We start from the raw sequence: 22,540 nt of genomic DNA, 5'->3' as shown, positions 1-22,540 counted from the left end.
CCAAGCCACATATTCTCAACATACTAACCTTGGATGTCTAAATGATCAATCGTATGTATAATGGAAGCAATATAGATATAAATATGTTGACCAAACAACACACTAGAAAGTGAAGGGACGACGACGTTCAGTCCGTCTTGGACCATTCTCAAGTCAGTTGTCGATTCTTAGATATAAATAGGCCCATGTGAGGCTGCTCTGCTTTATATCAATATATATAGGAACTGCCTCATATGGGCCCATTCAAGGCAACCCATATTTATACTGATATAAATAGGAGCTGCCTCAATTAATCCTATTAGATCAAATGAGGGAGCTCTTATTTATATAAATATAAATAGAAGTTAAATGAACAAATCCACAAGGGCCGTGACGAGGATTCGAACCTGCGTCCGAGAGCATCCCAGATGCTCCCTTAATCGACTGAGCTACGACATGGCCAGAAGGAGTTGAAACCGAAGTTCTACTGAACTTACTGGATCCTGCAGCCTCTCCAAGGCACAAACCAGGGTTTTACACAACTCCCCCCATGCACTCGAGCTATGTCTGTGTGTAATGAAGTACGATTTCTGTGTAATGCAGTAAGGGCGAAGAGGGAGAACGGCCTATTGACATAGCTCAAGTGCATGGGGGGAGTTGTGTAAAACCCTGGTTTGTGCCTTGGAGAGGCTGCAGGATCCAGTAAGTTCAGTAGAACTTCGGTTTCAACTCCTTTAGACCATGTCATAGCTCAGTCGATTAAGGCAGCATCTGGGATGCTCTCGGACGCAGGTTCGAATCCTCGTCACGGCCCTTGTGGGTTTGTTCATTTGATGCATCACGCAATTGTGATTTCTGTGTGTAAATAGAAGTTACCTTGTATTGGCCCACACAAGACAGCTCCTATTAATAATTAATACTGATGTAAACAGGAGTTGCCTCATATGGGCCAATAAGCCTGCTGTAGTTCCTTTATTATTATGTTCAAATGATGATTGGATGACCTGGTATACTTCATTACATTTATAAAATTGTGATTGCCATATGAACATAATTGGTATACATATCATGTAATTACTATGGAATTTTAAACAATGACGATTATCACATTCGCATAGTAACATGATGATAACTACATTCAAATAGTAAGGTAATTATGAAACGATAGCAGGATATTTTTAGGTGTCAAATTAAGCTCTATTACATCTACCAAGAGCTATTATATCCATATTATTATCATACATGTAAAACCAAGAGAACAATATTTTAAATTAACAATGACAATAAGCCCATTATCCAGTGAATCGACGTTTGACAATAACTGCTCTCTAAGGGCTAAGTAATTGTATATAATTGGATCTATTAATTGGCAATGATTTTTATTTCAAAGAGATTTAGATATGCAATACATGTAAAAATAATGGAAGAGTGCTATAATTTTATTGTAATTAACAGTAAATGCCACAAAAGAACATTACCTGTAGCAGTACTCCTTGGTGCACATGTATGATCCTCCCTTCTTGACCTTGTCTTCACCAGACCTTGCACCCTGCTGTTAATAACAAAATAATTTAGGGATAGGCTATAAACCTTTACTGTACAGGTTAAAGATTTACAATCTGAACTCTCCACAGGAGTAAAGTAGGCACAATACTAGGGGGGCCAAACTCTGGCCAAGCACAGAGCCAAACTCTGGCCAAGCACAGAGCCAAACTCTGGCCAAGCACAGAGCCAAACTCTGGCCAAGCACAGAGCCAAACTCTGGCCAAGCACAGAGCCAAACTCTGGCCAAGCACAGAGCCAAACTCTGGCCAAGCACAGAGCCAAACTCTGGCCAAGCACAGAGCCAAACTCTGGCCAAGCACAGAGCCAAACTCTGGCCAAGCACAGAGCCAAACTCTGGCCAAGCACAGAGCCAAACTCTGGCCAAGCACAGAGCCAAACTCTGGCCAAGCACAGAGCCAAACTCTGGCCAAGCACAGAGCCAAACTCTGGCCAAGCACAGAGCCAAACTCTGGCCAAGCACAGAGCCAAACTCTGGCCAAGCACAGAGCCAAACTCTGGCCAAGCACAGAGCCAAACTCTGGCCAAGCACAGAGCCAAACTCTGGCCAAGCACAGAGCCAAACTCTGGCCAAGCACAGAGCCAAACTCTGATCGAAGACTTTATTAATATTGGTCTGTAGTTTTTCGGTGTCTTCTACAACGGAAACTTTCATGCTGAGTTTTGTATCATGTGCAAAGGATGATACAAAGCTGTGACTAGTACAGTATTTTTGTTTATATCCAAGATAAGAATGAGAAATAGCAGTGGTGCATGGACAGAGCTTTTCACTGCACTTGGACTTAATCTTATTTGATTGACTGTTACTGTTTGCATTGTGTTTGACAAAGTTGAAAATCCAATGTTCCATTTTACTTGTTATTCTAATTGATTGCATTTTATGGGCTATCACTCAATGGTCACACTTATCAAATACCTTGGCAAAGTCTGTGTATACAACATCTGCATTTTGTTTTTCTTATAATGCTTCTGTAGTTTTGTTATAGTGGTTGAGTAACTGTGAAAGACAGGATCTTCCCACTAAATCCATGCTATCTTGAAGTTATCTTTAGATGATTTCGGGGCCTTAGTGTCCCAGCGGCCCGGTCCTCGACCAGGCCTCCACCCCCAGGAAGCAGCCTGTGACAGCTGACTAACACCCAGGTACCTATTTTACTGCTAGGTAACAGGGGCATAGGGTGAAAGAAACTCTGCCCATTGTTTCTCGCCGGCGCCTGGGATCGAACCCAGGACCACAGGATCACAAGTCCAGCATGCTGTCCGCTCGGCCGACCGGCTCCCTGTGCTGGCCATGCTGGCCATGGATTGTGAAGCTCATTGAGTTACATAAAACTGAAGATTTGATTCTTAACTACCGTGCTGCGCCGAGTTTATTGTGAAACTCCCACGGTGCGCATGAAATAAAGTGTTCCCAAAAAATTATTTTTTCTTCGTAAAATGATAAATTCCCTTCCCTGAACATGTCTATGTAAAAATAAATACCGAATTCCACTTACTTTGGCTGTGGGGACGTGGACAAGGTACGCTGCATCATCATCAGGGCCTGGTCACCCGTGTGTGAATCGCCCAGACACGGTCGTGCAGGCCATTCAAGTACTGGGTGTTGCCACAAATATATTTTCAATTATTTGTTTTATGTATTTCCAAATGCGGTGTTATTTGTTTTTTATCGTATATGATGCATATTTGTGTCCATTACAATATGTATACAGTAGAATGTTCATAATGTTCCATGGAACTGTGATACATGTGTCAGTAATGTGTCCACAATAAATGATTATTGTCTCAATATTACCTGTTAAAAATTCACTAAAATTACAATATGTATAGTTTCACACACTATTTACACAGTAACACACTGTATTACACACTCAGTACTTCGGAAGTGAGTAATAATCAACGAAGTAGTCCATGGTACACAGCGCGACTTCGCTCTCAGTGCACCAGGTACAGATAAATTTTCGCTTCCTGTTTCTTCATTCGTGTGCTTGCAAATAATGCACTCACGTACACCCTTGGCTTTAGTACTTGTAGGTTGTATGTAGCCAAGCTTGTAAAGCATAAGGTAATATTGAAAAGACTATAGGAAAAGATCAATTTGTAAGGTAGTCTTGAAAAGATTGCTTTGTATGGTCCCACACAGGAAGAGATTCAGCTTGCCTCAAAGAGTGTCCGTCAGTCAGAAAGAGATTCAGCTAGCCTCAAAGAGTGTGTCAGTTTAGGAAGAGATTCAGGTATTCTTGAAAATATCTATGGAAAACACCACCATGGAAGCCGCTAACACTGTTCATCTATGCTACTTGTATCAGATGCATCATCACTGAATGCAGAAAACGATTCATCTATGTATCATCTAAATAAATTGGAGATAGCATAGGATTGCAAGGGTGACGCTCAGAGCTACAACTGGATACGCTCGCTGTATCGTTTTCATAGGTGCTGTATCACTTGCATCCGACTCTTTGTGTTAGGTCCTTATTGCGCCTAGCTTCACCAATATTATGACCCTTATGTTCTTCAAACAATAAGGTTTGAATTTCACTGACAGAGCATTATCTTTCAACACCGCGTCGGACAGGTGTTTGGGAGCCAGAGGCGCGTGCGCCACCCATGGTTGCTCATTCAGTACTAACCCAGCCAGCAGCCCTAGGGCATTCTGGGAATTTTTTCCAAGATGGCTGCCTCTCACTGGAGGTCCTAAGAGTCTATTTTGTACACAACCAACCTCATACACATTTAGAATTGGTACCGAAAAGTCAAAAAGAGTTCTCGGTTGGCGCAGTTTCCCGCTGACCGAGAATACTCGGTTGGCGCAGTTAAGTGGTTAATCACTCTTTCAAAAACTTTATTATGTGCAATGTTAGTGCAACTGGTCAATAGTTTTTCCACCAAAGCTTTACTACCTCCCTTGTGTAGTGGAACTGTATCTGCTGGCTTAAGTACTGCTGGCATCATCCCTGTATCCAGGCTCTTTCTCCATATTACACCGAGTGCTCGCACTACTAGTGCTTTACATTTATTTAGGAATATTGAGTTCCACATGTCAGGACGTGAGGCTGAGTGCATGGGCATCATGTCAGTTTTTTTTTCAAAGTCTCCTGCGTTCGTATTAATATCAGTTATATTATCTGGGGTTAGGTGTCATTCAAGGATCTTCAACTTTCATGTTGTTTATTGGTGAGCTAAACATTTCACTACTTTCACTAATTTCTTTGTCATCCTCTGTGTACAAACCTTCAGTTGTAAGTACTGTATAGGTCCTATAATAATGGAGTTTTTTTTTTTTATTTTGCATATGTAAAAAAATATTTTGAACTTTTGTTATCTCTTTTATAGCTCTCTGTTCCAATTCCTCAGACTGGTATGATCGCTTCAGCATCTGCACTGTTCCTTTCATTTTCCTGTTTAAATTTCTTGTTGTTTGAAAAACATATAATAAAATGCCAATTTTTGGGAGAGCCCCAGTGGCTCCCTGACATCCTCCCTACTTTCAGGGCATCAGGGTGGTTTCCATCATCATAAGAAATGATAGTGGAGCAGCCAGTTGACCCGGTCTGCCTCTCTCCCTACTGATTTTATCATTATTACTACTAATAATATGAGAATGCAATTAAATATTATTTAGTAAAATTGATTAGGTAGTGACCATATTATAAAAAATAAAGATACAAATATATTTGGGTATTCAGTCATATAATGAGGACAAATATTAGTATGTATACTGGCTAAACTGTCCAATGGACACAAATTAGTTATTACTATTATCAGATGGAAGAAAGGATCAAGGACATACTGGATTAGTTTGAAGACTTGGAGAATGACTAATTTTCCACCAGTCAGCTGTCCACTCCCACACATTACCCAGGATGTTATACAGGCCATAGCCATTAGGAGGGAAAGCAGTCACTGGACAACGACCCGCCCACCCATCGTCTCCTGTGTCTTCATTGGGAAAGGTTCCTTGCCATATGTTTGCCCTGTGAGCAATGTAAGATGTATTAGTCTCCTAAGTAATTAACTTATTATTGGTAGACAAGGAAAATTCTATTGATGTTTATTAATCCTTGCTATAAAATATTCAAAATATTCATCAAATTGATAATATCTGGTTTACTGTTTTAATACACTAAGTGTTTACTTTTTAAATGCATAGTGTGTTTATTGTTTTATTGCATTGTTTAATGTTTTAATGCATTGGTTACTGGTTTAATCCATTGGTTATTGTTTTAATTAAATGAGCACTGTGGAACCTCAATACTTGAACTTAACTGGTTTCTGAAGGCCGTTCGACTACTGAAAAAACATTTCCCATAAAGAAAGTTTGATTAATCCATTCCAGACTACAAAAAACTAGCATTGAATCTAATGAAATGCCATTTTCTTGGTGAACCCCAGAGGCACCCTGGAGCTATCGGGCTAATATGCAATACATTAGACCAGGGCATTAGTCTACGAGTTTAGCCAACCGGAGACAACGAGCCAGAACCTGGCCCCCCTCAGAGAGGCACAGGGAGTAATGGCCCTGCAGGAGGGGAGAGCCCCGGATCCCCTGGGGTTTGGGGCCCCCAGAGATGATGGAAGAAAGGATCAAGGACATACTGGATTAGTTTGAAGATTTGGAGAGTGACTAATTTTCCACCAGTCAGCTGTGCACTCCCACACATTATCCAGAATGTTATACAGGCTACCCAAGCCATCTACCAAACCCAAGCTACCACCCTGGATACCCAAGCCATCCAGTCCAGAGGTTGAGCATCAAAAAGGAAACAGAACCACCAACCGGAGGGAGGGAGGGAAGGTTGCCAGGGAGCCTCTGGGGCTCATCTAGAAAATGGTGTTTCATTACATTCAACACTGGTTTCCTGAGGGGAGCCCCTACATCTCCTTGGAGCCACATAACCAAAAAGAAGGAAATGGGGACTTACCAGGGAGGCAGACTCCACTCGCTCCTCAACTCAAAGTCGAGACAACTGTCTGCAACCTGCGACCCAAGGCCACACAAGGATGACTAGGACCAGGAACGTTGATGAGATAACGCATAGCCAAGACCCTGCTCAGCCTCCAAAATTCCTGCACCTGAATGTCAGCCCAGGACATATTGCCAAAGACAGCAATCAAAGCAGCAAACTTACGAACGTTGTGGGCATGAGGATAGACTGCAGGCTGGCTAGACTTAATGACCCAGCGGACAACCTGGAAGACCTGAGCCCTGCAACAAGGAATGAGGGGGAAACCAGATCAACCCAAAGCACATCCTTGGCCACTGAAGTCGAGGTGCGCAAGTAACAGCAAAGAGCCGCAACCAGACACAACACATGATGCTACCCCGGCCTGACCAACCAAGCATCAATGACCCAAGGGCCCCTCCAGAAAGCGGTCATCTTGTTCTTCGCCAGAAAAGAAGGGGAAGGCTGCAACCAAACAAACCTACCACCAAGACCGAAAGAGCAGAAACCCCTGCACAGGAGGAGAGCATGAAGATCACCAACCCGACTCCCAGAGGCCAATGCCAACAGAAAGAAAGCCTTGGAAAAACAATCTTGAACCAAAGGGGCCACCACGAACTGAGAGGAAGACAAAAGAAAGCACCCTGTCCAAGGACCAAGACGGCTCAGGCTTTCGTGAAACAAAGCACAAGAACGCTTTCGAAACGGGGCAGAAGTGACATCCACCCAGAACACAAGCTGGCTCTGCCAGCAACCACAATATGAGGTGACCAGCCTCGTATCAACCCTTGCAGTTATCTGAAATTCATCAATGACGTTTTCCAGTGAGAATTATGTTAACAATCTACTATGAAAAATCTCTGTAAGGAGGGCCAGGTTCTGGCTCGAGTCCCTGACAGGCCAAACAGGACTCCTTTGACTGATGTGACCCAGTAGTGGGGAGCCATCTCAGCGATAGCTTGAGAAAACTACCAAAGGGCTCCTCTCAAAAAGGTAACATCCAACCATCATGTAAATACTGCATAAATTCTTAAATAACAGCAAATTTGTGTTACTTATTTGCTAAAGTTAAGATATATCTATTGAAATTGAATATGCAGCCAATACCTGTACTGATTGTTCGGAGTAAATTTATTGCCCCAAGAAAAGAGCCTTTCCTGTTTTCCAGCTCGGCACGCACGTTCCCACTCAGCCTCTGTGGGGAGTCGTTTACCCATCCATGTGCAAAAAGCTACTGCATCATTCCATGACACATGAACAACTGGGTGATCCATACGATCTAGAAATAAAGGAATAAAATATGAAATATAGTAAAAGTAGTCATATATAAACAGCATTAAATGTAATGAAATGCCAGTTTCTGGGCGAGCCCCGGAAACTTTCTGAAACTATCTATACAGATATAGCGCTATATTATTTGGGGTCATCAGTCGCAGAATTCTTGTTGCCTACCGAGAACCACGAGCCAGAACTTGGCCCCCCTCAGAGAGGTGCAGGGAGCAATGACCTATGAACACTTTACATTTAAAGTATATCATACTTGCCATTGACCAGGGAAGGCTCCCAGAAAGGTAGGCGAAACAAAACGGATCACTGGTTGAAAATTGTGACCTACATCCTCAAAATAGCAAAAAAAAAAACTCCCCAGAAAGAAAACAAACAAGCAACAATTTGTTCAACTAAGCCCCCACTCTTTAATACCATCCCCCCATGGTGGAAGGGGGAGCCGGCCCAGGTGAGCCAGGCCACCCACCATCCAGTTCTTGAAAGATGAAAGCTACCAACCAGAGGGAGGGAGGGTGTCATCAAGCCTCCAGGGCTCACCCAGAATGAAATAAAATTGGCGCTTCATTACATTCAATGCTGGTTTTCTGTGGGAAGTCCTGTCAACTCCCTAAAGTTAACTACCCACAGAGAAGGAAAGTGAGACTTACCTGGAAGGTGGCAGTACAGCAGGTCTCAATGCGAGAAAGAGACAGTCAGCCACAACAGGTGCCCCAAAGCAACACAAGGCCACAGAAGGTCTGGAACACTGACCTGGAAGCCAGGACCCTGCTTGACCTCCAAAACCCCTGCGCCCAAATATAATCCCAAGACATATTGCCACACAGCCGAAAGAGGGGCATACTTCCTAACATCATGGGCACAAGGGTAGACCACAGGCTGGCTTCACTTGATGACACTGCGGACAACCTGAGATACACAAGGCCTTGAACAGGGAACCAGAGAAACCGGGTCAACCCAGAACGTGTCCACAGACACGTTCTGGGTTGTATTCGACATGAAATACCGATCTAATAGGAAAAGCTAAGAGAGAGAAAGGACTACTGTATGAGTAGGTCTGATTGTGTCTTGTACACTGCATTTCTTTTAAGGTCTTAATTTTTTCCATACACAAGTACCTGGAAGTTATGCTGTTAAACATCATGTTATTTTCTGCAGCCAAATCAAAACTTAATTAATATCAACCTGTAGTTTTCAAAGTTTTCTACGTAAGTAACTTTCATGCTGATTTTTTAGTCATTTGCAAATGATGACATGAAGCTGGAACTTGTATTTTTGTCTATACCTGTACCTGATATGAGAATAAGGAAAAGCAGAGGTGCAAGGACTGTGCCCTGTGGTACACAGCTTTTTGCTGTGGTTGGATTCAATTTTTATTGTATTGACTGTTACTCTTTGTGAGTTGTTTGACAAAATTTAATATCCATCTCACTACTTTACCTGTTATTCCTACTAATCTCATTTTGTGGGCTATCACTCCATTGTCCCATTTATCAAATGCTTTTGCAAAGTCTGTGAATACAGTATCACATCTGCATTCTGTTTTTCTTCTAATGTATCAGTGATTCTGTCACTGATACAGAATCAAGTAGTCAAGTAGCTGGAAAAGGCATGATCTTCCCACTCTAAATACATGCTGACCTGGGTTGTAGGAGTCATTGGTCTCTATAAAACTGGATATCTGACTCCTGTTCACTCTCAAAACTCTTATTATGTGGGACATTAGTGGGACTGGTCTATAATTCTTAGGCAATGCATTGCTCCCTTCCTTATATAGAGGAGCTATAATTACTGATTTAAGCATTTATGTTATCTCACAGTGTTCAAGTTTTTTCCCACATTATACTAATTGCTTGCACTACTGGCACTTTGCATTTCTTTATAAATATTGAATTTTATGAGTCTGGACCCAGGGCTGAGTGCATGGGCATGTTGTCAGTTTCTCCTTCAAAATATGCAGAGTTTGTGTGTATATCAGTTATATTTTCAGTGGTTTGGACATCATGCTTAAAGAAGCTGTCTAGATCTTCCACTTTCATGCTGTTTATTGAGGTGCTAAACATGTCCTAACACTGTTTTTTTACAATTTCAATAATTTCTTTGCTGTTCTCTGTATATGAACCTTCACTTGTAAAAATGAGTCCAATACTGAGGAGGTTTTTACAGGTTACCTTACCTTGAGGTGCTTCCGGGGCTTAGCGTCCCCGCGGCCCGGTCGTCGACCAGGCCACCTGGTTGCTGAAATATTTTGGATTTTTTCTTTATCTCTTGTATGGCTTTCTGTTCTGATATGAAAATAAGAAAAAGCAGTGGTGCAAGAGAAATATCTTACCAGTGATATCAGAGTCTGGTCCTTCTGGATGTCTCCAATCAGCTCCCTTCACAGGAAGCCACCATGGAGCAGCAGCAACAGCATTTTGTATTGTAGATTTTACTGCTTCTGATAACTCCCCCTCCAGTACAAACGAGTCACCAAACTTCTCAGCCTGTGTGGTTTAGAGATGTGTCGATGACAATAGCAACAAAGTATAATATATTGAATATCACAGAATTATATTATAAAAAGGATTGCAAATAAGGACTCGCAAATAATTTAAAATCTTTGTTTTAACAATATTCTTACTGTATTTAATGTAATGAAATACTTTTTCTTTGTAGAGTCCAAGTGGCTCCCAGAATGTATCTCACTGAGATGGCTTCCCATCCTGAATCACATCAGCCATAGAAATCCTGTTGACCTACTGGAAACCAGGGCCAAAACCTGAACCACCTTCCCCATCAGAGGCAAAGAGTGCTGGGGATTAATAAGAATACCCACACCAGAAACCCAATATTGAATGATGCACACAGAAAATCACACTAGCGTGATATATATCAATGAGAAAATCCACTGGGGGCTGTGAGGCGATGCAAACCTGCAACCAAGGCATTGCCAGCCCCATACTCTACCACTATACCACCGTTAATTTGAAGCCCAAAGGGGAAGCCAATGAAGGGCGGGTGGGGCCCCTCACCCACCAGTCTCAGGAGTGGCAAAATACTGTAGGAGGAACCAGAAAAATTGATATAATGCCTTGAGCAAGTCCTGCCCAGGGAAAAGACAATGCAGGCAAAGTTCAGGCTCTTGCACAAACGCTCAACCAACCTGCAGGCTCCTGCACAACCGCTCAACCAACCTGCAGGCTCCTGCACAACCGCTCAACCAACCTGCAGGCTCCTGCACAACCGCTCAACCAACCTGCAAGTCACCCTGGGCCAATTCAACACCAGACGGTGAGAAGGGGCAGGCAGAGCAAAGCCACCAGAAGCAGAGATGTAGAAACTGACCGCATGTCCCAAATGACACCCAGCCAAGTCCAAGCCTTGGATGGAACCAACTGAAACTTCCTCTAGTTCATCAGGAAACAGAACCCAGCAATCTAGGAAAGAATCAATTCCCTGGCCAGCTGAAATTCTCTATGATTCTTATCTTGAGATGATTTTGGGGTTTAGTGTCCCCACGGTCCAGTCCTTGACCAGGCCTCCTTTTTGTTACACATCCCCAGAAAACTGCCCATAGCAGCTGTACTATAGGTACTCCCAGGTACCTATTTACTGCTAGATGAACAGGGTGAAAGAAATTCTGCCCATTTGTTTCCGCCTCCGCCGGGGATCGAACCCAGAACCTTAGGACTACGAAACCCGAGTGCTGTTCACTCAGCCGTCAGGCCCTCTGTTGGAGGTAGGCCAACAAGTGATTCTCTACGAGATGAAGCAAGGCCACAGCAACCTGAACCTGGTAAACACAACCTGAACTAACCTGGTAAACACACTGGGAGCCAGATTCAAATTGAAGCAGTAAGTCTGATGTCCCACAACAAAACCTAACCAGTCCCTGAACTCAGATGTATAGAGATGTGCCAATAAATGTCCTTAAGGTCCAGGAACTCTATTAAAGCTCCAGCCTATAACAGCAGGTGAACTTGCGCCAAAATGGTCATGCAGAAGGTCAGACGAGGATGAAGCTTTCAAACCCTGAAAGATCAAGGATATACTGTAGATCTGCAGAGTCCCACTTTGGGACCCGGAACAGCCAGGACACCACCATAGGAATGTGGCCACCTCAACCATGCCCAGGTGATTTTTTTTGCTGGGCAGGGTGTGGATTTGAGGGATGTTGTGGATTTGAGGGATGTTCTGGTTTCTCCAGTTCCACCCCTACACCACTACTGCAGTCATTGGGTTCAGACTGCAATCAGCCTTCATCGGATGCTGCATTTCCAGCTGCTTTATCAGCTTTTTTAGGGTTCTGTTCCCTCGGTGGCTTCCTCCATAAACACTCCATGTCATGTTTACAGCTGCATTGGTTTTCAGCTGAGGTGTCATGACCAGTACTCACCAGGCTGGCCAAGTCCATTCCAACTGATGGAACCATAGGAGTCTGGTAGCTGAGTGGACAGTGCGCAGGACTCGTAATCTTGTGGCCTGGGTTCGATTCCCGGACTAGGCGAAAACAGATGGGCAGAGTTTCTTTCACCCTGATGCCCCTGTTACCTAGCAGTAAATAGGTACCTGGGAGTTGGACAGCTGTTACGGGTTGCTTCCTGGGGGCGGGGGGCGGGGGGTGGGGGGGGGGAATTAGTAGTTAGTAACAGTTGATTGATTGACAATTGAGAGGCGGGCCAAAAGAGCAGAGCTCAACCCCTGCAAGCACAATTAGGTGAATACAGTAGTGTGTTCAAGTTTATGGCCTCTTGGCATGCTCTAAGGAGGATTCAGATTCCTGCCAAATTTGGACAGCTACAGGGAGCCATTGGGGCTCACCCTGCAAGAGACATTTTATTACATTCAACACTGGTTTTCCTTCAGATATACATTTTCTGCAGAGAATTCAGATTGGTGGATTTTGTCCATTGTTTAAAAGGATTTTTTATAGGGAGGTCCAGCTTTGGGAGGGTGTATGTATAGTATGCTGATGTTTAGTTGGGTGTACTAGTCAGGGATGATAGAAGCAGGAGCAAGTTAGAGGTTTAGGTGCAGAACAATCGTGAATGTGAACAATCTTGATCTTCTTTATCAGTGTCTACACTATACACTGTTAATACACAAAATACCCCTCAGTAAACTGGAATGATGGCATCCACAGCCCCTGACTGGCCTGGTGAGCACTGGTCACAAAGCCCCAGCCAAGAGACGAAGCGTTCATGAATACACTGAGCAAGGGCTCGGGTAGGCACCACGGTACTGAACCTTGAAAAACCCAAAGAGGAAGCCGGCGATGCAAGGCCCCCGGAGGTTGAACCCAGCGATCACAAGAGTGGTGGAAGGGACGGGCCTGAGGAAACCAGAAGAGTCGACACCAAACCCGACCCGGCGGGTAAACTAGCGTGGCGAAGTTCAAACTCCCAAACAGCTGTTCGAGCAACTGCCGAATGACTCGGGAGCCCTCCAGAAACAGCTGAAGGTGGGACTGCAGCCACAGAAACGCCACCAGAGGCAGACACAAGGAAGCAGTCCGAGAGTCCCATACAAGACCCAGCCAAATACGAACCCGAGATGGAACCAGATGAAACTTCCTCAAATTCACCAGGAACCAGAACTCGGCGAGGTGGGAAAGAACCACACCCCTGCCGAGTAGACATGCAGACCGACTGGGAGCCCACATCAGCCAATTGTTGAGGTAGGCAAAAACCCAAAACCCTAACAGATGCAGACGGGTCACCATGACCCAGATAAAACGCGTGAACACGCGAGGTGCCAGATTCAGACCAAACAGAAGATAACGAAAGCGGAAAGCTTGACGCCCCACCACAAAACCTAACCTGAAACCCCAGATGAATCAAGATGTGCCAATACAATTTGCAGTCTCCGTGGTGTAGTGGTAAGACACTCGCCTGGCGTTCCGCGAGCGCTATGTCATGGGTTCGTATCCTGGCCGGGGAGGATTTAATGGGCGCAATTCCTTAACTGTAGCCTCTGTTTAACGCAACAGTAAAATGTGTACTTGGATGAAAAAACGATTCTTCGCGGCAGGGGATCGTAGGATTAAGGACTTGCCCGAAACGCTACGCGTACTAGTGGCTGTACAAGAATGTAACAACTCTTGTATATATCTCAAAAAAAAAAAAATACACATCCTAGAGATACAGAGACACCATACATGCACCTGACTCCAAGAGACGCTGGACCTGGGACAGAGTGGTCATACAAAAAAAGGAGCAATAGATCCAGGGGTTCAGACAGGATAAGTTCAGAATGAACCTCAGATCCGCACAGTACCATTTTGGAACTGGAAACAGGCGGGGAAACCCACCTGAGGGATGTAGAGGTTTCGACCATGCCCTAGCGCACCCACTCTAAAATGACCTAACAAAGCGAGGAGGAACAGGCCTGCACCACCAACCCCGAACCCACCCCCAGAGGAGGAGGAGCCACCCAACGCCGCCAGAGGAGACGACTCGAAATGCCCACGAATTGTGAGACCAGGCGTGAGCAAACAACACGAGCCACCCTTGCATCGCCCCATCAACGGGGCAATCCGCGAAAGGGCCAACACCCCTCATGAGAAGCCGACCGACGAGCAGCACGATCATTGCGCCGACCAGACAACGCCAGCTCCAAAGGAAGCACCGGCTCAGAAACTGGTACCGTTGGCCTGCCATGACTGGAGGAACCCCGAAGCCCTGGCACGACCCTTCCGAGAAAGCCCTCCACGGCCCTCCCCCCCCTGGAGAGCCAACAATTCTGACATGGGACGGCAACTAGACAAGGCAGCCTGCCTTTTGCAGTCTGCTGTCATGCAGTCTGCGTGACAGCAGACTGCAAACAGCAATGGGTAAAAAGGCGATGAAAACCTAAAAACCAGAGCCCAAGCGGATTCCAAGGAGAGCACAAGCACAGCCTGTCGACACCCGTGGCGAGAAGCAAAAAACAGAGACACCGCCTCCTTGAGAGTCGACGCAAACCTGCGGCTGCCGACACCGCAGCCGCAGGTGTCGCTGCCTTCAACAAGGCAGCCGACACCTGAGCCACCGAGGCAAGTGCACCAGAGGAAGAGCTGACACCCAGCGCCTCCACATCCTCCTCAAGCTGTCCTCAGATTGCTGAGGACAGCCCGAGAAGGGCAAAGAAACGCAACACAGAGGCTAAATGCACCACAGGCACTCAAGTCCTAAGCAACCAAGGCAGCCGAAAGGGCAGGAACCTGCACATGGAGCTGCACAATGCCAACATCCCTAGGAAGCACATGGGCAAACAAGCACACATTAAGGCACTCAAACTTCCTTTTCCAGGGAAACCTGTATAACAGTAGAAGTCTCCCGCCAATTAAGCATGTGGGTCCGACAAAACCCATGCCATGCACCCAATGAAAAGAAAGTGCAGTCCACCAGCCAAGAAGACTCCAGAACCTCATAATGCACCTAATAGGGAAAAGTTGACCCTAACTCAAAAGAAGATAGATCCATCACCGAGGCGTAATCCGAGTCTCGCAGGAATGGCCTCCCAAACCTCCTTAGATTTGACGAGCTGAAAACCTCTGGAAAGAAGGCCCCGAAGAACCAAACCTGGGGATGAGCCGACACCAAGTCATACTCATACAGGGAGACTTGAACTATCAGGGGGGAAAGCGCCAAGCCATTTCCTGTCCTGCAAAGAGGGTACCAACACCCAAGCGGGGTCAAACAGAGCCCAAGCCTCCAAGTCTACTCCTCCCCAGCCGCAGGATTCTCCAGCCCAGGACACGGGGCAGAGCCGTCCTCCACGCCTTCAACCCCCATAGAAAAGACCGAGTCCAGCAGAAAAGAATGGGGCCTGCTGGTAAGACACACAAGCTTCAGAAGGAAGAACTGGCTCAAATGCCTCTGTTGCCAACTGGGATGGAGCAGCCCCTGAAGTCGCCCAAGTCTCACTACCGTATAAACCCTGCCCGACTCTAAAACCCTCAGATGTTTGGGAACCAGAAGGGGGGAAAGAATAGGACGAACAACACCAACCTGGGAAGGACTCGGGAGCGTGGACGAAACCAAAGTTGAAGTGACTAACACCTCTAAGTACAGGTCCTTGTAACCCAAATGGAGCAGCCTCAGGGCATCCGGGTAAACAGTGACAATCATGTTATAAACCTGTTGAATGACAATGCTATGTCTCGCTTTAGAAACATTTTAAAGTGCAGGCAAAAGCAATCATCCTTGGACAAGTTTCCTTTAAGAAAAGCATCCAGTGAGCCTAATGAAGGAAACAAAACAAGACAGAAAAGAGTAAACCCCAGAAGCACAACTACCAGAATTATAATGGTAGGGGTCTCCCCTGCCAAAGAATAACATCTCTCTTCCTCTGCCTCACCACCTTCACATATGCCATCAACTCTAAGTGCAAGTAAAGTGCGTACTATCTTACCATTTATTTCATTTAATTATTGCATTAATATATTTATTTTTGTGGTTTGGAACAGATTAATCCAATTTAATTATTCCTTACAGGAAAATTTTGTTCAGTATTCAAACATTTCGGCATTCGTCTCATCTTCAGGAACCAATTAAGTTAGAATACAAAGGTTCCACTGTATGTATATATAATTTGCACCCTGCAAGGGTTGAAGTGATCAGGCAATCTACTATTTACCTGTTTACAACTCATGTATCACATGCATATTTTTTAACATTGTGTACTTGTGGAAAGATCCATAAGTTAGACTTTTCAAACCTTAGACAACCACTCGGAAAACTATAATACATGTAATGTGTGTTTCATTAGAACATCCAAGAGATACTAGAAACTTACATCTGTTTTGTAGCTGCTTGCATTAACAAACAGTTCAAATTCTGCATTAGTCACTTCATACATATCCATATAAAAAGAATCAATTTCTACCCATCTGGCAGGTTGTTCTCCATCAGCATGGAAAACAGGGTCATTGGTACCCATTACAAATCTGCCTCCAGGAATCTCAACCATTTGGTTGGTACGTCTTGAGTTATCAACTGTGTTGGCATCTTGGCTATATTTAAAACTTGGGTCATTATTTTGAGACACTCTTGTTATCTTATCATTAAGCTCATCAGTTTCAACAATATTTTCAGACTGCTTTCTGCTGGTGGCAGCACATCCACATGTACTTTCAGATGTTTTATCACAAACTTGTGGAGTAATGTATTGCTCATTACCAAGACAGAGACTGATTGCACCGAGTCCCAACAACAAAAAGATCAAATATTTGGTATCTGGCATTATGACAGATTTTTCATGTAAATACAGTATTTAGGAAAACCTCTTTTCACCAGCGAATAAAATCTGAAAGAGAGAAAGAGATCTCCAATAAACATTAGGAAGAAATAATTATAGTACAGTACTTAATTAATAATAATAATTCATTGTGCCAGGGGACAGGCAGCCAGAGTGTATTAATACACATTAGGGTTATATTGAGTCCCCCTCTCCCCCAGGTCGAATTACTGACCCTGCCCAGGATGCAGCCCCCACAACAAGCTGACTAACTCCTGAGTACCTACTTACTGCTAAGTGAATAGTAGCATTAGATGGTAGGAAATGTGCTGACCATTTCTGTCCCACCCAGGAATCGAACCCAGAATTCTTGACTGTGAGTTGGAATGAGCCCTACTGTACTACCGGGACCCAAAGTCCCAGATATAGTATACAAATAAATAAATGAAATGCCTGCTGCATCCTTGGTTCCTGTCTGGAAGTGGAGGAGCTCCAAGAGATCTATAACCTTCAAGCACTCACTGTATCAACCAATGTTCATCTTGTAACCTGTCAATATCTATTAAAGCACAACAAAACACAAAACACAAAAGGAAGGGGTGGTAGGAGAAAAAAACATTGAAACTGTATTGGAGGCTGACCTAAACATCCGTTATAATGTGTTGTGTGTGCTTTCCTCCTAGGCTAAGGGTCCCCTTCTTCCAGCCAGAGGTGGTACTCCCTTGCATATTTTAAATAAATAAAGCAAAAAAAGTGCAAAGAGAAATTAAGCAAAAAATCCAGCATTGAATGTGATGAAACGTCAATTTCTGGGTAAGCTCCAGTGGATCCCTGAAGTTACTAACACATAGTATATCAATATCACAGGAGCTTTGGCAGATATGGAATAAGACTAATATAACCTGTCACTGCAAACCAGTCATGACAGGGCAAATCTCATTGAATTCATTAGAATATACTCATCTCATTAAACTTGAAACTTTTAAAATACTGAAAAATTTGGAGGATGTTGATTCGGACAATTTCTTCAAAAGGTCAGATGTAACATGAATGAGGAGCAACTGTTTCAAGCTCAACAAGCCATAATGTAGGTGGAGAACAGGAGATACGTTTTCACCCACAGGATTATAAACCCATGGCACAAAGTCATAAATGCTAAAACTCTGTTAAATTTTAAAGTCCAACTGGAAAAGATCAAGGCAAATGGGGGGGGGAGACCTTTGACAAGCTGCCAGCATCCTGTCCTCATCAAAACAGTGTTAGTGGCCCTCAGGTAAATTCAGGTAAATAATTCCAATCTAGAATAATAAATAAATAAATGTTTATTTAGGTAATGTACATACAAGAAATTTTTACAAAGATTGGTTGACTTATAGGTAGAGCTAGTACATACAATGCCTAAAGCCACTATTACGCAAAGCGTTTCGGGCATTGTACCGAATTAGTTGCAGGGAAGGGAATAAAATTAGTTGCAGGGAAGACCCTCTAAATTATAGACCTGACAAGCATACTAGTCAAAACATTGGAAAATATATTAAAACCAAATAGGTAGAACACCTGGAAAAAGTTTTACTTAGTTTATATGATGGAGCACAAAGTTTTAACAGGAAAAAAATATAGAGGGTTGGGTTGACTGCATTTATCTGGACCTAAATAGGCTTTAGACAGAGTCCCACATAAAAGATTGTTATGTTAACTGCAACATGCTGGAGGGGTGACATCTGACATGGATGAAAAAATTTCTGACAAAAATGTTGCCAGTAATCAGAGGCAATTTATCAGACTAGACAAGTGTTACCAGTGGAGTACCACAGGGTTCAGCTCTAGGAACAATAATGTTTATTGTCTATATAAACAATTAAATCTGAAGGAATATACTGTAGAATCATATAAATATGTTAAAAATAAAATCGATAAATGTCTCGATAAAAACCAAATGTAGATGAATACACTCTGGCTTCCTGTCCCCCGACACATCTTTTGGAATACATGTATTGCGGTTAGCGGGAGGGCATCACAGCTTATAAGCATTATCGTCTTCGCCCCTAAATCAACAATAGCTCGTAAGCATCATTATAGACTGTTGATAAACGTATATGCGAATTAGTGACAGTAAATATATATATACAAATATACATATTCTCTTGGAGAATAGATACACAGAGAATGACAAGGAGGTGTGTGAAAAACTCAACAAGAGATTCCAGGAGGTCTTCACGAAAGAACAAGAAGCCCCTGCGCTAAATGAGGAGGCAAATCAAGCAACCTTTAGAGGATTTTGACCTCACCAGTGATGAGTTCAAAAGGAATCTGATGGAGCTGAATGTGACAAGGGCTATTGGGCATGACGGAATCTCACCGTGGATAGTAAAAGAAGGTGCAGAAGCACTAAGCATGCCACTCTCTATGGTGTATAACAGTCACTGGAAACAGGAGACCTACCAGAAAGCTGGAAGACAGCTAATGTAGTCCCAATATACAAAAAGGGTGACAAGCAAGAGGCACTGAACTACAGGCCAGTTTCCCTAACTTGTATATCATGCAAGGTGATGGAAAAGGTTGCGAGAAAAAGGCTCATAGAGCATCTGGAGGGGAAATAGCTTTGTAATACACCACCAGCATGGGTTCAGAGATGGTAAATCGTGCCTCAGAGGGTTAATAGAGTTCTATGACCAAGCAACAAAAATTAGGTGAGAAACAGAAGGGTGGGCAGACTGCATTTTCTTGGACTGTCAGAAAGCTTTTGACACAGTACTGTACCCCATAAAAGGCTATTACGAAAGATGGAGCAACAGGCAGGAGTAAAAGGTAAGGTGTTCCAGTGGATAAGGCAGTATCTAAGCAACAGGAAACAGTGAGTAACTGTGAGGGGGGAGACATCAGAGTGGCGAGATATCACCAGCGGAGTCCCACAGGGCTCTTTACTTGTACCCATCCTGTTTCTAATATATGTAAATGATCTTCCAGAGGGTATAGACTCATTCCTCTCAATGTTTGTTGATGATGCAAAAATTATGAGACGAATCAAGACAGATGATGATAGACAGAGACTACAGGATGACCTGGACAGGCTGGAGGAATGGTCTAGAAAATGGCTACTAAAGTTCAACTCAGGAAAGTGCAAAGTAATGAAATTTGGCGAAGGGAGCAGAAGGCTGAACACAAGGTACCATATGGGAGGTGAAATCCTACAAGTCAAATACAGAGAAAGATCTGGGGGTTATCACACCGAACCTGTCCCCAGAGACCCACATCAAAAGGATATCCTCAGCGGCATATGCTAGACTGGCCAACATAAAAACTGCCTTTAGAAACTTATGTAAGGTATCGTTCAGGACCCTGTATACCACTAATGTTCGACCAATCCTGGAATATGCAGCTCCAGCTTGGAGTCCATACTTAGTTAAACACAAGACAAAGAGAAGATTCAGCGGTATGCCACCAGACTCGTTCTGGAACTGAGAGGTATGAGCTACGAGGTAAGGCTAAAGGAGCTGAAACTCACGTCCCTGGAAGACAGAAGAGTAAGGGGAGACATGATAACCACCTACAAAATTCTAAGGGGAATTGACAAGGTGGACAGACAAACTCTTTAGCATGGGTGAAACATGAACAAGGGAACACAGGTAGAAACTTAGTACCCAGATGAGCCACAGAGACATTAGAAAGAACTTTTTCCGTGTCAGAGTAGTTAGTAGATGGAATGCATTAGGCAGAGATGTGGTGGAGGCTGACTCCATACATAATATAAATATGATAAGGTCAGAATCTAAATATGAACCATATGTAAATATGATTCCTGAGCCTACTGAGCCCAGTAGGCTCAGGAATCTGTACACCAGTTGATTGACAGTTGAGAGGCGGGACCAAAGAGCCAGAGTTCAACCCCACCGCAAGCACAAATAGGTGAGTACGTGGTAGACAGCAGGGGGTCTTGAAACAGCTCATATGCGTCGTTGTAAAACTTCTTCTTGATGGTAGATGCAATTTGTAAGGGTTTAATCCTCACGATGCCTGCAAGTGTGCTGATGGTGAAAGACGCGGCACTCACAGTGGTACATCAATGTTCATAATTTGGCAGATTGAAAGTTATCAATGTCTTTGATTGCCTGATAAAGATAATTGATTGTTTTGATTTAGGGGCGACGACGATCGTGGGATCGGATGCGCCCGCTGATAAGGATAAGTTGTGTTGATTTAGGATAAGGATAAGGAACTCAATCTGTTGACAACGCTAACAACGAGCCCAAAATGTTGACTAGATGACGAGCCCAATCTAATTTTATTATGCGTCGTATGGGCCAATAGGTCTTCGGCAGTTTTACCTTCATTTCATATGTTCTTGTGCATGTTATGGATATATTTCATTCACCTGATGGGTCTCGAACCTTTTATTTTATGGGTATATCTCTAAATTCAGTATCTTCACATTTTTCAAACATTTGTGTGGGTAATGGGATGTTTATTTATTTATTTATGCATATACAAGAATGTACATAAGGAATGTGAGGATACAAATATGGTAATTACAGTCTTGTAAAGCCACTAGCACGCGCAGCGTTTCGGGCAATGTCATCCAACCTTTCGTTTTGGAAAGGAAAGGAAAAGAAAGGCATTTAGGAAAGCAGTCTCTGTGGGCAGTTGTTGTTGATTTAGGGGCGACGACGATCGTGGGATCTGATGCGCCCCGGCGTACCCGTTAAGGGTGAATCGCGAAGCCTGGAGAGGTGGAACGCCAAGCCAAATCGCAAAACGAGTGACGCCAATCACTAGAAACTGTAACGGTTCTATTGTTACGTAAAGTATGGTGACAAATAAACACAGACACTAAGATACTATATATATATATATGGTCGAATATACAGAAGTACACCGGTGATACTTTGGTGTGAGTTGAGCGCACTGAGCGTCGGTACAGTATCTCGCAAGTGTCTGCTCTAGACCACACTTATACAATACAATACAATACAATACAATACAATTTTATTTAGGTAAGGTACATACATACAATAAATATTTACAAGGATTGTTTAACTTATAGGTATAGCTAGTACATACAATGCCTAAAGCCACTATTACGCAAAGCGTTGCTTATATGCTCGGGCAACACCTCACCGTGTTGCCCAGGCAACGCCTCACCTCATTCATCTCCAAAGGTTGACAGGAATATTAACAATGCATTTGGAGCGAGTATATTATTGGGATAATCTACTCGCTACAAAACTAATATGCCATACGGCAAATAAACGCACAGTCAGGCAGATGTTCCTCAGGGTGTTCCTCAGGGCAGCATACTTGGCCCTCTCCTCTTTCTCATCTACATTAATGACCTTCCAAATGCCTCCCAACACCTCAAACCAATTCTATTTGCTGACGACACAACCTTCATTTACTCCAGTCCTGACCCTCTTGCTCTAAATGCCACAGTAAATACTGAGCTAAATAAAGTCCATCTTTGGCTAACTGCCAACAAACTCACCCTTAACATTGACAAAACCTTCTATATTCTGTTTGGCAATAAATCCTCTAGTCTTATAAATCTCAAAATAAACAATACCCAAATTTGT

At 43.6% G+C, this 22,540-nt stretch overlaps 1 protein-coding gene across 5 annotated transcripts in view; it reads right to left on the bottom strand.

Annotated features, from left to right (window-relative positions):
* Window positions 1–21,923, bottom strand: part of LOC123763944 (formylglycine-generating enzyme) — a 42,430-nt gene extending 20,507 nt beyond the window's left edge. Inside the window, exons 1-6 of one of the 5 annotated variants that reach the window (XM_045751282.2) lie at window positions 21,856–21,923; window positions 16,533–17,042; window positions 10,105–10,258; window positions 7,596–7,767; window positions 5,336–5,519; window positions 1,458–1,531 (exon numbers count right to left, since the gene is read on the bottom strand). In XM_045751282.2, the coding sequence (XP_045607238.1) occupies window positions 1,458–1,531; window positions 5,336–5,519; window positions 7,596–7,767; window positions 10,105–10,258; window positions 16,533–16,979 (1,031 nt within the window). In that variant the 5' untranslated portion in view covers window positions 16,980–17,042; window positions 21,856–21,923. Of the gene's footprint in view, window positions 1–1,457; window positions 1,532–5,335; window positions 5,520–7,595; window positions 7,768–10,104; window positions 10,259–16,532; window positions 17,043–20,864; window positions 21,229–21,855 lie in introns of those variants that run through there. The other 4 variants (XM_045751279.2, XM_045751277.2, XM_045751281.2 and 1 more) reach the window with 4 other exon arrangements.
* Window positions 21,924–22,540: the final 617 nt, after the last annotated feature.

The sequence above is a fragment of the Procambarus clarkii genome, chromosome 23 (assembly GCF_040958095.1).
Source record: "Procambarus clarkii isolate CNS0578487 chromosome 23, FALCON_Pclarkii_2.0, whole genome shotgun sequence".
In the NCBI taxonomy this organism is placed as follows: domain Eukaryota; kingdom Metazoa; phylum Arthropoda; class Malacostraca; order Decapoda; family Cambaridae; genus Procambarus; species Procambarus clarkii.
Note: the sequence above shows the minus strand (reverse complement) of the source record. Positions and strands in the feature narration are given on the sequence as shown.